The following is a 15,271-nucleotide window of genomic DNA, read 5'->3' as shown; positions in this document are numbered from 1 at the left end:
AAATATTGTTTTTTAAATCCTGGTTCTTGAAAACGAGATTTAAAAAAATCCTGGATTTTTAAAACAATTTTAAATCGTGGATCTTTAAAATATTTTTTAAATCGTGATTTTTTAAATACTTTTTAAACCATGGATTCTTTTTTTTTCGTCGAATATTTTTAAAATATTTTCTTTAAATCGTAGATTTTTTAAATATTTTCTTTAATTCGTGGATTTTTTAAATATTTTCTTTAAATCGTGGATTTTTTAAATATTTTCTTTAAATCGTGGATTTTTTAAATATTTTCTTTTAATCGTGGAGTTTTTAAATATTTTCTTTAAATCGTGGATTTTTAAAATATTTTCTTTAAATCGTGGATTTTTTAAATATTTTCTTTAAATCGTGGATTTTTTAAATATTTTCTTTAAATCGTGGATTTTTTAAATATTTTCTTTAAATCGTGGATTTTTTAAATATTTTCTTTAAATCGTGGATTTTTAAACTATTTTCTTTAAATCGTGGATTTTTAAACTATTTTCTTTAAATCGTGGATTTTTAAACTATTTTCTTTAAATCGTGGATTTTTTAAATATTTTTTTTTAAATCGTGGATTTTTAAAATATTTCTTTTAAACGTGGATTTTTTAAATATTTCTTTAAATCGTGGATTTTTAAAATATTTTCTTTAAATCGTGGATTTTTAAAATATTTTCTTTAAATCGTGGATTTTTAAATATTTTCTTTAAATCGTGAATTTTTTAAACATTTCTTTTAATCGTGGATTTTTTAAATATTTTCTTTAAATCGTGGATTTTTAAAATATTTTCTTTAAATCGTGGATTTTTAAAATATTTTCTTTAAATCGTGGATTTTTAAAATAGTTTCTTTAAATCGTGGATTTTTAAATATTTTCTTTAAATCGTGAATTTTTTAAACATTTCTTTTAATCGTGGATTTTTTAAATATTTTCTTTAAATCGTGGATTTTTAAAATATTTTCTTTAAATCGTGGATTTTTAAAATATTTTCTTTAAATCGTGGATTTTTAAAATATTTTCTTTAAATCGTGGATTTTTAAAATATTTTCTTTAAATCGTGGATTTTTAAAATATTTTCTTTAAATCGTGGATTTTTAAAATATTTTCTTTAAATCGTGGATTTTTAAAATATTTTCTTTAAATCGTGGATTTTAAAATATTTTCTTTAAATCGTGGATTTTTAAAATATTTTCTTTAAATCGTGGATTTTTAAAATATTTTCTTTAAATCGTGGATATTTTAAACATTTCTTTTAATCGAGGATTTTTTAAACATTTCTTTTAATCGTGGATTTTTTAAACATTTCTTTTAATCGTGGATTTTTTAAATATTTCTTTTAATCGTGGATTTTTTAAATATTTCTTTAAATCGTGAGTTTCTATAACATTTTTTAAATCGTTAATTTTTTAATCGTAGTGTTTTAAATATGTTTTTTTTTTAATATTAATGTATTTATTTAAATCGTGGATTTTTAAATCTTTTATTTTTTAAATATTTTTTTTAAATCCTGGATTTTCAAATATTTTTTTAAATCTTGGATTTTCAAATATTTTTATAAATCCTGGATTTTTTAAAAAATGTTTTTGTAAATCCTGGATTTTTAGAAATTGTTTTAAATAGTGGATTTTTTAAATATTTTTTTAATCGTGGATTTTTTTAATTATTGTTTCATATCCTGTATTTTTTAAATCATGGATTTTTAAAACACTGTCTTAAATCATGGATTTTTAAAATATGTTTTTAACCGTCGATTTTAAAACATTTTTTTAATCGAGGACTTTTGAAATGTTCTTTTTTAATTTTGGGTTTGAAATATTTTTTAAATTCTGGATTTTAACATTTGTTTTTAAATCGTGGATTTTTAAAATATTTTTTTAAATTGTGTGTTTTTAAAATATTTTTTTAAATTGTGTGTTTTTAAAATATTTTTTAAATTGTGGATTTTTAAAATATTTTCTTAAATTTTTTTTTAATCGTGGATTTTATTTTTTTTTAAACCATATTTTGTGGTTTTTTTAAATCGTGGATTTTAATTTTTTTTTTTTTTAAATCGTGAATTTGTAAAATATTTTGTTTTAATCGTGGTTTTGTAATATATTTTGTTTTTTAAGTCGTGGCTTTTAAAAATATTTTTTTAAAAATATTTTATATCGTGGATTTTTAAAATACTGTTTAAAATCATGTATTTTTAAAAATTTTGTTTTAATTCATGTATTTTTAAAAATTTGGTTTTAAATCGTGTATTTTTAAAATATTTTCTAATTTGTGGATTTTTAAAATATTTCTTAAATTTTAGATTTGTAACTTTTTTAAATCGTGGACTTTTAAAATATTTTTTACGTCGTGAATTTTTTTTAAATCGTGGATTTTTAAAATATTTTTTAAATCGTGGATTTTTAAAATATTTTTTAAATCGTGGATTTTTAAAATATTTTTTAAATCGTGGATTTTTAAAATATTTTTTAAATCGTGGATTTTTAAAATATTTTTTAAATCGTGGATTTTTAAAATATTTTTTAAATCGTGGATTTTTAAAATATTTTTTAGATCGTGGATTTTTAAAATATTTTTTAAATCGTGGATTTTTAAAATATTTTTTAAATCGTGGATTTTTAAAATATTTTTTAAATCGTGGATTTTTAAAATATTTTTTAAATCGTGGATTTTTAAAATATTTTTTAAATCGTGGATTTTTGAAATATTTTTTAAATCGTGGATTTTTAAAATATTTTTTAAATCGTGGATTTTTAAAATATTTTTTAAATCGTGGATTTTTAAAATGTTTTTTTTTTTAAATCGTGGATTTTTAAAATGTTTTTTTTTTAAATCGTGGATTTTTAAAATGTTTTTTTTAATTGTGGTTTCCTAACTTTTTTAATCGTCGATTTTTAAAATATGTTTTAAATTGTTAATCTTTAAAATATATTTTTGTAATCGTAATTTGAAAAAATATATTTTTTTAAATCGTGAATTTTGAAAATATTTTTTTAATCGTCTTCTCTTGATCTTCTATATGAAGACGTTTTTGTCGTCTATGAAAAGACATTTGGTCTTCTATGAGAATACCATGTGGTCTTCTATAAGAAGTCCGTTAGGTCTTCTATAAGGAGACCTTTGGGTCTTCTATAAGAAGATTTTTGGTCTTCTATCAGAAGACCTTTGGGTCTATAAAGAGATTGATTGGTCTTCTATAAACAAAATGTTGATCTTCTTTAAGAAATTTTTTTGGTTTTCTATAAGAAGGCCTGTTTCTCTTCTATAAAAAAGACCTTTTGCTTTGTAAGAAGACATTTTGCTCTTGTATAAAAAGACCTTTAGGACTGCTATAGGAAGACTTTTTAACTTCTATTAGAAGACCATTGGGTCTATTAGAAGACTATTGGGTCTTCTGTTAGAAGACCATTGGGTTTTCTATTAGAAGACCATTGGGTCTTTTATAAGGAGGCCTTTTGGTCTTCTTATAAGAAGACATTTGGATATTCTTATAAGGACACCTTTGGAAACAACTTACTCTTCTATAAAAAGACATTTTGCTTGTTTATAAGAAGACTTTTTGGTCTTCTATTAGAAGACTTTTAGGCCTTCTATAACAAAACCTTCTATAGAAAAACCCTGTACTCAACATTAAGAGGACGTTTTCTGTATCTGTAAGAAGATCTCCTGGTCTTTTCGGTCTTCCCTAAAAAGACCTTTTGGTCTTCTCTAAGAAGACCTTTTGGTCATCTGTAAAAACAGCTTTTAGTCTTCATGTTTTTTTGGATAAGTGTCGTCTCCAAGATTTTTCTGTTTCTTCATTTTTGCCAATTCAACACTACCAAATTTATTTTATTAAATATATTTTCATTTTAAAATTTTGTCAATTGCAAACATTTTATGGGGGGCATCATTGTTAGGGGTTATTGAAAAGTGTCATTGAAAGTGTGTACAAAAAACCATTTTATTTGGTAAACAGGTTTTTGCCATAAAATTGAAATGGCAAATATTTGTACACTAAACTAACATGTCCTAACACCACTATAATAACACTCCATACTCAAGAGGTCCTTCTCTGTTTGCAGTATTATCCCTTGTTAACAAATAACCAGAGAAAAATCATCCTCAAAATTCTGCAAATGACCTTATCGAGTATGTTTTTCAAATTCAAATCCTTTATTATTGCGTGTCCTAAATTCAAGTGCTGTTTTCCCCCTGTCTTTACAAATATCAAATGTCAGCATTCAAAAATGTCAAGAGCTCGTTGCTTCGTTTGTGGATGTCTGCAGCAGAATCTATAGACTTTGCGTTTTTGCCAATGAGTTGGATAAATTGACAAGAAATCTAAATGGGCCATCCTTTCTAGTTTTTCTTTGAGGAAATCTTGAAAAAAAAAACTGCCAACAAATTGAGATAAATGGTCCCCAATCAAAGGATGAAAAAAAAAAACAAATTCAAACAAATCAAAAGAAATTTCATAATGATGTCACACTGCAGCAGTCGACTAACAAAGATGACATACAGCAAGGAATTTATGGGGGACTCAAAGCAAAATGTTTTTTATTTTAAAGCAACATATTAACAACCATTCAAGCAAATCACTTTAGCAAGTGTGAGTGTGTGTGTTTAAACATAACAAAACTAATAATCCGGTTATTTGTTCGTTATGCTTTTCTTCTCTTTGTAGTTTTTTTATTGGTAATGACATTGTTGTCCTTATTTGTTTTTCTTCTTTATTCTTTCAGAGGGTCGTGAAACTAAAAAACGCACAACTCTAGCCCGTCTATTAAAAGGTTTAAAGACCGTCAATCGTCGAGATCGTGCCAGCCATCAAAATACCGCAGCTCAAGCCCAAGTCAGAGTAAGTAAAATCAATATTTGAAAATGAACTTTTTTATTACGACGGATACGCATACATCAAGGCGCAGGTTTCATATTTCGATCCTTAACTTTGTCTCATTAAAGCCAAAGTGAAAGATTGGCGAGGTTGGACATTTGTTCTAAGTTCCAGACAAATTTAGCAGTCATAAGCCCTTTATCTTGTAGCAAGAAATGCCATTGTAATATTAAAGTGTTTATTGATTTGTTCCGCTAGGTCTCTAAATCTGTGATAACCACCCACCCACTACCGCACATCCTTTAACAACAAGTAATATCTCGTTTAGAGTGCCATACTTTAGTTCCCAGCCGTCAGTCATATGCCATTCAAAACAAAACATAAATTTTACATATGTTCGCGTTTTTACATAATCAGACAGTAACAGTAAATCATCGAAACAACATTGGGAACGATTATCATAAAATATTTTAAATATTTACATAGTAGCTACTCGATATATGCGCAAGAGAGTACTCAATATGCTGTTGTTGTTGTCATTGTTGTTTGCAAACTGAAAGTTGTAACATTTGTGTTGCGTGTGTTTGCGAAAATAACAAAACAAAAGTTTAATGTTTAGCAGACAAGTAAACATAACCCCCATTTCCAATCCCCCTCCCCTCCCTTCACCCACACATGTCTAAAACATATATATTTCACTTAAAATGTTTGCCAATCGTTAAAGCCCCGACATGGAGGGTGGATGATATCCTATGTTTGGCTTGGCGTTATGATGTTCGTAGCTCAAAAATTTGTTTCGCATAAATAATGTAAAGTCCGTCTGAGCAAAAAAAAAAGTCTCGTTTGTGTCTGTCTATAAACTCTAAAGAACAATTTTGGCGTTTTTGTGCATACTTGTTTTTTTTTTCTTTCTTTTTTTAATGCGAGACAATTTTCTTTATATGCTGAAAAGGACTTTTTTACTGTCTTTTAAAAACATAAACAAAAACAATAACGAAATAAGGAGTAACGAGAATAATAACATCAGTAAATTCATTTTTGCGAACATTAAACCAACCAAACAGTCAGCCAGCCATCCTGCCAGCTAGCTATCCATTGAAGCAAGCTACCAACAACATTGAACCCACCGCACCAACCAAGAACACTGGTAGTATGCAAACTTTTAGACATGTGTGTAAATGAATGGATAAATAAATGAATTTGGCAAGGGGGAAGGGGCGTGGAGGTAATGGCTAACCCCAGGGTGTTGTAGGTTGTGGGGATTATTTCCTTCCAATACGAGGGTTGGTTTGGGGGGACATTTGAAAAACGATATAAAAAATATTTTTAAATCAATTTCAAAAAAAAAAAAATTTAAAAAATTCTACAATTTAAAAAAATATTTTAAAAAATTACAAAATATATTTAAAAAAAACCCACGGTTAAAATTTTTTCAAAATTCTACGATTTAAAAAAATATTTAAAAAATCCACGATTTTAAAAAATTTTATAAATATTTTAAAACCCGTGATTTAAAAATCCACTATTAAACAAATTTGTTTAAATCCATGATTTAAATACAAAATCACGATTAAAAAAATATTATAAATATCTATGCTTTAAAAAGTATTTAAAAAATCCATGATTTTAAAGATATTTTAAATATCCATGATTTGAAAAATATTTTAAAACTCCATAATTTAAAAAATATTTTAAAAATCCTCGACTTAAAATATTTTTAAAAATACCCGATTAAAAAAAATATTTTGGAAAATCCAACATTTAAAAAAATATTTTTAAAAAATCCACGATTTGAAAACAGTAATTAAAAAATTCAAGATTTTAAAAAACAATATTTTTAAAAAAATTTAATAGTGAAAAAATATTCTGGAAAGTCCACTATTAAAAAAAATATATTTTTTAAAAATGCCAGATTCAAAAAAGATTTAAAAACTCCAAGAAAAAAAAAATTTTTTAAAAACATCCAAGATTTCAAAAATATTTTAAAAATCCACGATTTAAAAAATATTTTAAAAATCTACGATTTATGAAATATTTAAAAAATCCACGATTTAAAAAAACCATCATTTAAAAAATATTTTTAAAAATGTACGATTTATGAAATATTTAAAAAATCCACGATTTAAAAAAACCATCATTTAAAAAATATTTTTAAAAATCCACGATTAAAAAAAATATTTTTAGAAAACCACAGTTAAAACAAATATTTTTAAAAATCCACGATTAAAAAAAATATTTTTAGAAAACCACGGTTAAAACAAATATTTTTTAAAATCCACGATTTAAACGATACAATCCACTATTTACAAAATATTTTTAAAAATCCACGGTTTAAAAATATTTTAAAAATCCACGATTAAGAAAAGATTTTAAAAATCCACGATTAAAAAAATATTTTAAAAGTCCACGATTAAAAAAAGATTTTAAAAATCCACGATTAAGAAAAGATTTTAAAAATCCACGATTTAAAAAATATTTTAAAAATCCACGATTTAAAAAATGTTTTAAAAATCCACGATTTAAAAAAATATTTAAGAAATCTACGATTTAAAAAATATTTTAAAAATCAACAATTTTTAAAAAAATTACGATTGAAAAATATTGTTCAAAAATCCACGATTATAAAATATTGTTCAAAAATCCACGATTAAAAAATATTTTTAAAAATCCACGATTGAGAAAATATTTTAAAAATCTACGATTTAAAAAAAATATTTTAAAAATCTACGATTTAAAAAAAATATTTTAAAAATCTACGATTTAAAATAATATTTAAAAATCCACAATTTAAAAAACATTTAAAAATCCACAATTTCAAAATATTTTAAAAATCTACGATTTAAAATAATATTTAAAAATCCACAATTTAAAAAATATTTAAAAATCCACAATTTCAAAAATATTTTAAAAATCCACTATTTAAAAAATATTTTTAAAATCCACGATTAAAAAATATTTTAAAATCAACGATTTAAAAAATATTTTCAAAATCTACAATTTAAAAAATATTTTAAAAATCTACAATTCAAAAAATATTTTAAAAATCCACGATTGAAAAATATTTTTTAAAAATCCACGATTAAAAAAATATTATTAAAAATCAACGATTTAAGAAAATATTTTAAAAATCCACGATTTAAGAAAATATATTTAAAAATCCACGATTGAAAAATATTTTTTAAAAATCCACGATTTAAGAAAATCTTTTAAAATCCACGATTTAAGAAAATCTTTTAAAATCCACGATTTAAGAAAATCTTTTAAAATCCACGATTTAAGAAAATCTTTTAAAATCCACGATTTAAGAAAATCTTTTAAAATCCACGATTTAAAAACTATTTTTAAAAATCCGCGATTGTAAATATATTTAAAAAAATCCACGAAATATAAAAAATATTTTAAAAATCCACGATTTAAGAAGATATTTTAAAAATCCCCGATTTAAGAAGATATTTTAAAAATCCACGATTTAAGAAAATAATTGAAAAATCCACGATTTAAGAAAATCATTAAAAAATCCACGATTTAGAAAATATTTTAAAAATCCACGATTAAAAAAATATTTTAAAAATCCACGATTTAAAAAATATTTTAAAAATCTACGATTTAAAAAATGTTTTAAAAATATACGATTTAAAAAATGTTTTAAAAATCTACGATTTAAAAAATGTTTTAAAAATCTACGATTTAAAAAAATATTTTTAAAAATCCACGATTTAAAAAAATATTTTTAAAAATCCACGATTTAAAAAAATTTTAAAATCCACGATTTAAAAAAAAATTAAAAATCCACGATTTAAGAACATTTTTTGAGAATCCGCGATTTAAAAAAGTATTTTAAAAATCCACGATTTAAGAAAATCTTTTGAGAATCCACGATTTAAAAAATGTTTTAAAAATCCACGATTTAAAAAAATATTTTTAAAAATCCACGATTTAGAAAATATTTTAAAAATACACATTTTAAAAAATATTTTGAAGATCCACGATTCAAAAATTAAAGATTTAAAAATATTTAAAAAATTCACAATTTAAAAATATTTTAAAAATCCACAATTTAAAAAATATTTTAAAATCCACGATTTAAAAAATAGTTTGAAATCCACGATTTAAAAAATATATGTATATTAAAAATCCACGATTTAAAAAATATTTTAAAAATCCAAGATTTAAGAAAATAATTTAAAAACCCACGATTTGGAAAATATTTTAAAAATTCACAACTTAAAAAATATTTTAAAAATCCACGATTTAAAACATATTTTAAAAATCCACGATTTAAAAAAAAATTAAAAACCCACGATTTAAACAAAAAATTAAAAATCCACGAATTAAAAAATATTTTAAAAATCCACGAATTAAAAAATATTTTAAAATTCACGATTTTAACACTATTTTTAAAAATCCACGATTTAAAATATATTTTTAAAAATTCACGATTTAAAATATATTTTTAAAATCCACGATTTAGAAAATATTTTAAAAATACACGATTAAGAAAATATTTAAAAAATCCACGATTTAAAAAAATATTTAAAAAATCCAAGAGTAAAAAAACAAATAATAAATAAATTCAAGATTGAAAAATAATTCCACAATTAAATAAATATTTTTCAAATATTTAAATACCAACATTTTTTTAAAAATGGAAATTTAGAATATCATGTTTCAAAAGAAATGTTTTTATTCCAATATTGAAAAAATATTTTAAAAAATCGACTAAAAATAATGATTAAAAAAACAGTCTAAAAATCCGTGATTAAAAAATGTTTTAATAAATCCATGGTTTAAACATATGTTTTTAAGAAATCCACGATTGAAAAAATATTTTTAAAAAGTCCATGATTAAAAAATATTTTTTAAAATTTTAAAAATCCAATATTAAAATAATTATTATAAAAAATTGAAAACAATATTTAAAAAACCTCGATTAAAAATGTTTTTAAAAAATTCACGATTAAAAGCAAATTATTAAAAAAAAATACACCATTGAATAATAAAACATTTTGAAAAAATCCATGATAAAACATTTTTTTTAAAAAATAGTTTTAAAACATTGATTAAAGAATATATTTAAAAAATTGACAATTTTTAACAAACATCAACAATTAAAAATTTAAAAATCCAATATTATAAAAATTTTAAAAAAATATTTAAAAACCTCGATAGAAAAAAATCCACGATTAAATACAAATTATTAAAAAACACACGATTGAATAATAAAATATTTTTAAAAATCCATTTTTAAAAAAAAAACTTTGATTGAAAAATATTAAAAATATTTGCATTAAAAAAGAAATAATTTTACAAAATGCACAATTGTTTACAAAAATCCACGATTGATTTTCAAAATCCCCTATTGAAAAATATTGAAAAATACATGACACAATATTTGAAAAAAAATTAAAAAAAATATTTAAAAAAAGATAAAAAAATATTTAAAAAAATTGAAAAAAATTATTTTAAAATTTTTGTATAAAATTTAAGTATTCCCACATTCTCTTAACTAAACTATTTGATCTTTTTTTCGAAAATAACAACAACCAATCTTGCACCGTGCTGTGCGTGTCTATTTTAGATTCACTTAAAAAAAATCTAAAAAAATATTTTAAAAATCCACGATTAAAGAAATATTTAAACTAAAATCCGCAACTAATTTTTTTTAACTTTAAGAATAGGAAAAATGTTCTTAAAAAACAGGATTGATTCCACTATTAATAAATATTAAAATTCTGCACTATTAAAAAAAAAACATTTTTCAAAACTACACTATTGAAAAAAAATCACGAATCAAAAAAATTATCCCACGAAAAAAAAAAATATTTTAATTATAGTTTTTTTTATATTATGGTAATTTTTTTATTTTTCTTGAATATTTTACTCACAAAAATTAAAATGTTGTGTAATTTGTATTTTTAAAAAAATAATTTTAAAAATTCCATGAATAACTAAAAAATATATTTTTAAAAATTTCGTGATTGACTAAAAAATGTTTTAAAACATTTCGTGATTGACTAAAAAAATACAAAATAATCCTCGATTAATTTAGAAAATGTTTTTTAAAAATCAACGATTAATTTAAAAAAAATATTTTCAAAAAATCCATGACTAATTTAAAATATATTTTTAAAAAACCCACGATTAATTTAAAAAATATTTTTAAAAAATCCACAGTTAATGAAAAAATAATTTAAAAAAATCCACAGTTGATGAAAAAATAATTTTAAAAATCCACGATCAAAAAAAAAATATTTTTAAAAATCCACGATCGAAAAAAAATATTTTTAAAAAAATCCACAATTGAAATTTTTTTAAAAGTTCCAGGATTTAAAGATATATTTTTAAAAAATTAACGAATGTAGAAAATATTTTGAAAAACAATTTTAAAAAAATTCTCGACTGGAGAAACCCCGCTCACCTTGCATCAGTTAGGCTGTATGTACTGCAGCAAACTTTTTTGCCCTTGACATGGTTTAGAACGTACAGGCCTGCTCCTTTATAGGAAAAGTGCACTGTTTTTTCTGTAACCCTTTAAAAGGATAATAATAACGATATCCTAATTTCAATTCTATCCTTAAAGAGCTCCCCAAAAATTCCATTCACCGGCAACATTCATCCCTCGTAGATTTACGAAATTTCATGTTACAAAGAAAGCTTTTAATATCCCCCTCTTCGCATGTATGTAAAAATTTAATGCCATTCAGAATATTTACTTAACTCTGTCAAAGAATGGAAGAAAGAATGAAAGGAAGAACAAGAGAATGAAAGTTTCCGTTGGATGGGGTAGGCAACGGAAGTTTGAGGTTTTCTTTTGCCTTCACAAAACTTGTAATGGTGGGTGCATTTCATTTTGATCCCTTCCCCCCCAACAATTGTTGGACCCAAAGAATAAAAACACAAAAAAATCTTTTAGATTTATATTATTTGAAAATATTGTTGCCGCTGTGTTGTTGTAATTTTTATTATTTGTGCTTATTGCTTAATGCTGTTGTTTATAGAAGACGCTTCACTAAATTTACTGAGAATATTAAAGTTATGGTTATTCTCTAAATAATAAAAATAAAAAAGGCTTTCAAATCTTCACAGATTTTGTTTTTTTAGTGCTTGGGCCCCATATTCATTTCCTGTTTCCAAAAAAAGAACATATAACCAGCAATGACCTTTTATGCTCTGCAAATATTTTTTATTACAAAATGTAAGGGGGGAGAGCATGGAATTCCGTACCCTTACCACAAAGATGCTTCAAGTAAAAAAATGTTAATTTAATCAAAAGAAGAAGAGCCAAGTGGTGGTGGTCCACTTTCGCTTTTGTGTGCCATAAAGTGGTGCAAGGGGTGGTGGGGGGTTAGTGGTTACAAAAGTTAATATTTTGTTAAGAAACCAACAACCTGCCTCAAGAGGGGTGAGGTGAACATGAACAACAAAATCACAAACAATAAATATTTTTATATCCGTAAGCAATTAATTTTTTTCTGTAGCTGTTGCTGTTGTGGTGCGTCCTTCCTTAAAAAAAAATAAACAAGCAAACAGCAAACAAAAATAACTGGCCACCCATCTCTACCTTGTGTCCTTATGGCCATTTAGCGTTTCCTACTACTGTTGTTTTTTTAACAAATGTGGGATTACATTCCCCCCAGAAACGAGATAGTAGCCTACGCAAAAGGCCAACAATCCGGCCACATTGTTTGGATTTTTGTGTAAATGTTGAGCCATGGTAGGTAGATCCCAGATTTAAACATTTTTCAGGCAGAACTCTTTTTTTCCTCTGTTGCAAAATTGCAATCTCTTTTATTTGCTTTTGCTCAAACTTGACATTATTAATTAGAGGTTAATGCTTATCTTATATTTCAAGAGTGTCGTCGTCGTGTCGTCTGTGGTGGCACATTGCCTGATGATGGCAAACCAATGACGCATTTTCTGCCATCCTCGCAGCCAGGCAGGTGATAAAGCACGCATTGTATTGCTACTTGTCGCTTAAACGCCTTTGGATGGAAGCCAATGAAATTTCCCTTTTATTTGCCATCATCCATTCATTGTTGGATGTCAGTCAGTCAGCAGCTGACTGCCTTGCCTGGCAGGTTAAGCTGTTGGCAAATTGTTCTTTGGTTGGTTGCATTTTTGCGTTACCTCCTCCCAGACTGCTGATGGTGGGGGGTAAAACTTGGTTACAAATTGTTTCAATCTAATTACGTTGATGATAATCATGATGACATGAAGTGGTTGGTTGGCTGCAAGGCTGTTGGCTGCTGGGTTGCATGGAAATGCATTGAATTACGTTTTTTCGGAGTTCTTTGCCGTTGTAACAAAAGTTTACTTAAGAAGTGCAATTTATATTCAGATTGTGGCAAGGTATTCTTTTTTTAAGCAATCTCTCAAAGTGGTTTCATTATGGCTTCGTCAATGAGATTTTCGTCTTTTTAGTTTAAAATTTAATTAGAGCTGCTTTTGTCTCAATATGGGGAATGCTCGGAGAATGTGAAGAGCTCTTGAGGACTTTAATGTTTTTGGGGGGATTTATTTTGATTTTTTAGAAAGTTTCAAAATGCAATTGACATGTTCAGGCTGAGGGGAGCCGTAAGAGAATTGTGGAAATATTTCCAATCGAATGCATCAACGTGGCTTGAATTTAGATTTATAAGTTTAAGAAAATAATATATCATATAATACCAGATGTTTCTTAAAATTATTTTTCAATTGTGGACTTCTTAAAAAATATTTTTCAATCGTAGATTTTTTAAAAAATATTATTTTAACCGTGGATTTTTAAAGAAGGGTTTTCAATGAGGTTTTTATGAATATTTTCCAATAATAATTTTTTTAAGAAAATTTTTTAATCGTGGTCTTTTTTTAATTATTTTATTCATCGTGGAATTCTAAAAACATTTCTTCAGTCGGGAATTTTTGTCAGCCGTGATTTTTTTTAATCATGGATTTTTTTAAAATACGTTTTTTTTAATGTGAATTTTTCAAAAATATTTTTCTGTAGAACATTTTTGAACAAGCTTTTTTAACGGTGGACCATTTAGAAATATAATTAATGTTGGATTTTTAAAAATAGTTTTCCAATCGTAGATATTTTAAAATGTTTTTTTTCAGCTGTGAATGTTTTAAATATTTTTTTTAATCGTGGATTTTTAAAAATATTTTTTTTAAATATTTTTCCAATCGTGAATTTTTTAAAATTCTTTTTCAATCGTGGATTTTTTAAAATTCTTTTTCAATAGTTGGTTTTTTTAAAATTCTTTTTCAATCGTAGATGTTTTAAAAATATTATTCAAAGTTAGATTTAAATCGAAAATTAAAAAATAAAAATAAAAAAAAATATTTTTATTTTTCATGCTTGGATTTCAATCCTAGATTTTTTAAAAATATTTTTTCCATAGTGGATTCCGACCGTAGCTTTTTTTAAAATATTTTTTCAGGAGTGAATTTCTATCGTATCAAAAAAAAAAAAAAAAATTCAAATTTGAATTTTTTTAAAAAAAAATTTGTACGCTTTCTCGAATCTTTTAAAAAATATTTTTAAAAAAATTAAAAAAATATATGTTTTCAATCGTGAGTTTTTTATGTGTGTTTTAAATATTTTTCAAGAGTGTATTTTATAAAAAATATATTTTTTTTCAATAGTGAATTTTTTATTCGTTTTCAATTTTTGATTTTTTTTTAAAAATATTGTTTAATGTTGTATTTTATAAAAAATGTTTTTTTTTCAATCGTGGATTTCTTTTTGTTTTTTATTTTGGATTTTTTAAATATTTTTTCGATCTTGGATATTATAAAAAATATAATCGTGGTTAAAAAAATATTTTTAAATCTTGGATTTTTTTAAATATTTTTTCAATCGTGGATTTTTCTTAAAACATATTTTTCAATCGTAGATTTTTTAAATATTTTTCCAATCGTGTTTCTTTTTAATTTATTCTGATTGTCTATGTCTGGAATTTATTCTTTAATGGTTTTTAATATTTGTCAAATCGTGGATTTTTTAAAATATTTTTTCAAATCATGGAATTTTTAAAATATTTTTTCAAATCATGGAATTTTTAAAATATTTTTTTTCGGTAGTGGATTTTTTTTTAAATATATTGTTCAATCGTGGATTTTTTAAAATACTTTTTCAAATCATGGAATTCTTAAAATATTTTTTCAAATCATGGAATTTTTAAAATATTTTTTTCAGTAGTAGATTTTCTTAAAATATATTTTTCAATCGTGGATTTTTTAATATTTTTTCAGTAGTAGATTTTCTTAAAATATATTTTTCAATCGTTGATTTTTTATTATTTTTTTTAATCGTGGAATTTTCATAAATTTATTTTTCAATCCTGTATTTTTTAATAACATTTTTTACAGTAGTGGATTGATTATTTTTTCAATCGTGAATTTTTCCTATTTTTTCAATCTTGGCTTTTTTATTAATATTTTTTTCAATAGTGCTTTTTAAA

General features: G+C 23.6%; 1 protein-coding gene across 1 annotated transcript in view; it reads left to right on the top strand.

Annotated features, from left to right (window-relative positions):
- Window positions 1-15,271, top strand: part of SKIP (Shal K[+] channel interacting protein) — a 427,069-nt gene that overhangs the window by 309,798 nt on the left and 102,000 nt on the right. The window contains exon 7 of the mRNA XM_073961480.1: window positions 4,735-4,850. Coding sequence (XP_073817581.1) covers window positions 4,735-4,850 — 116 coding nt within the window. The remainder of the gene's footprint in view (window positions 1-4,734; window positions 4,851-15,271) is intronic.

The sequence above is a fragment of the Musca autumnalis genome, unplaced genomic scaffold (assembly GCF_047663935.1).
Source record: "Musca autumnalis isolate F117 unplaced genomic scaffold, ASM4766393v1 scaffold_1, whole genome shotgun sequence".
In the NCBI taxonomy this organism is placed as follows: Eukaryota; Metazoa; Arthropoda; class Insecta; order Diptera; family Muscidae; genus Musca; species Musca autumnalis.
This window is presented reverse-complemented; position numbering and strand designations above follow the sequence as displayed.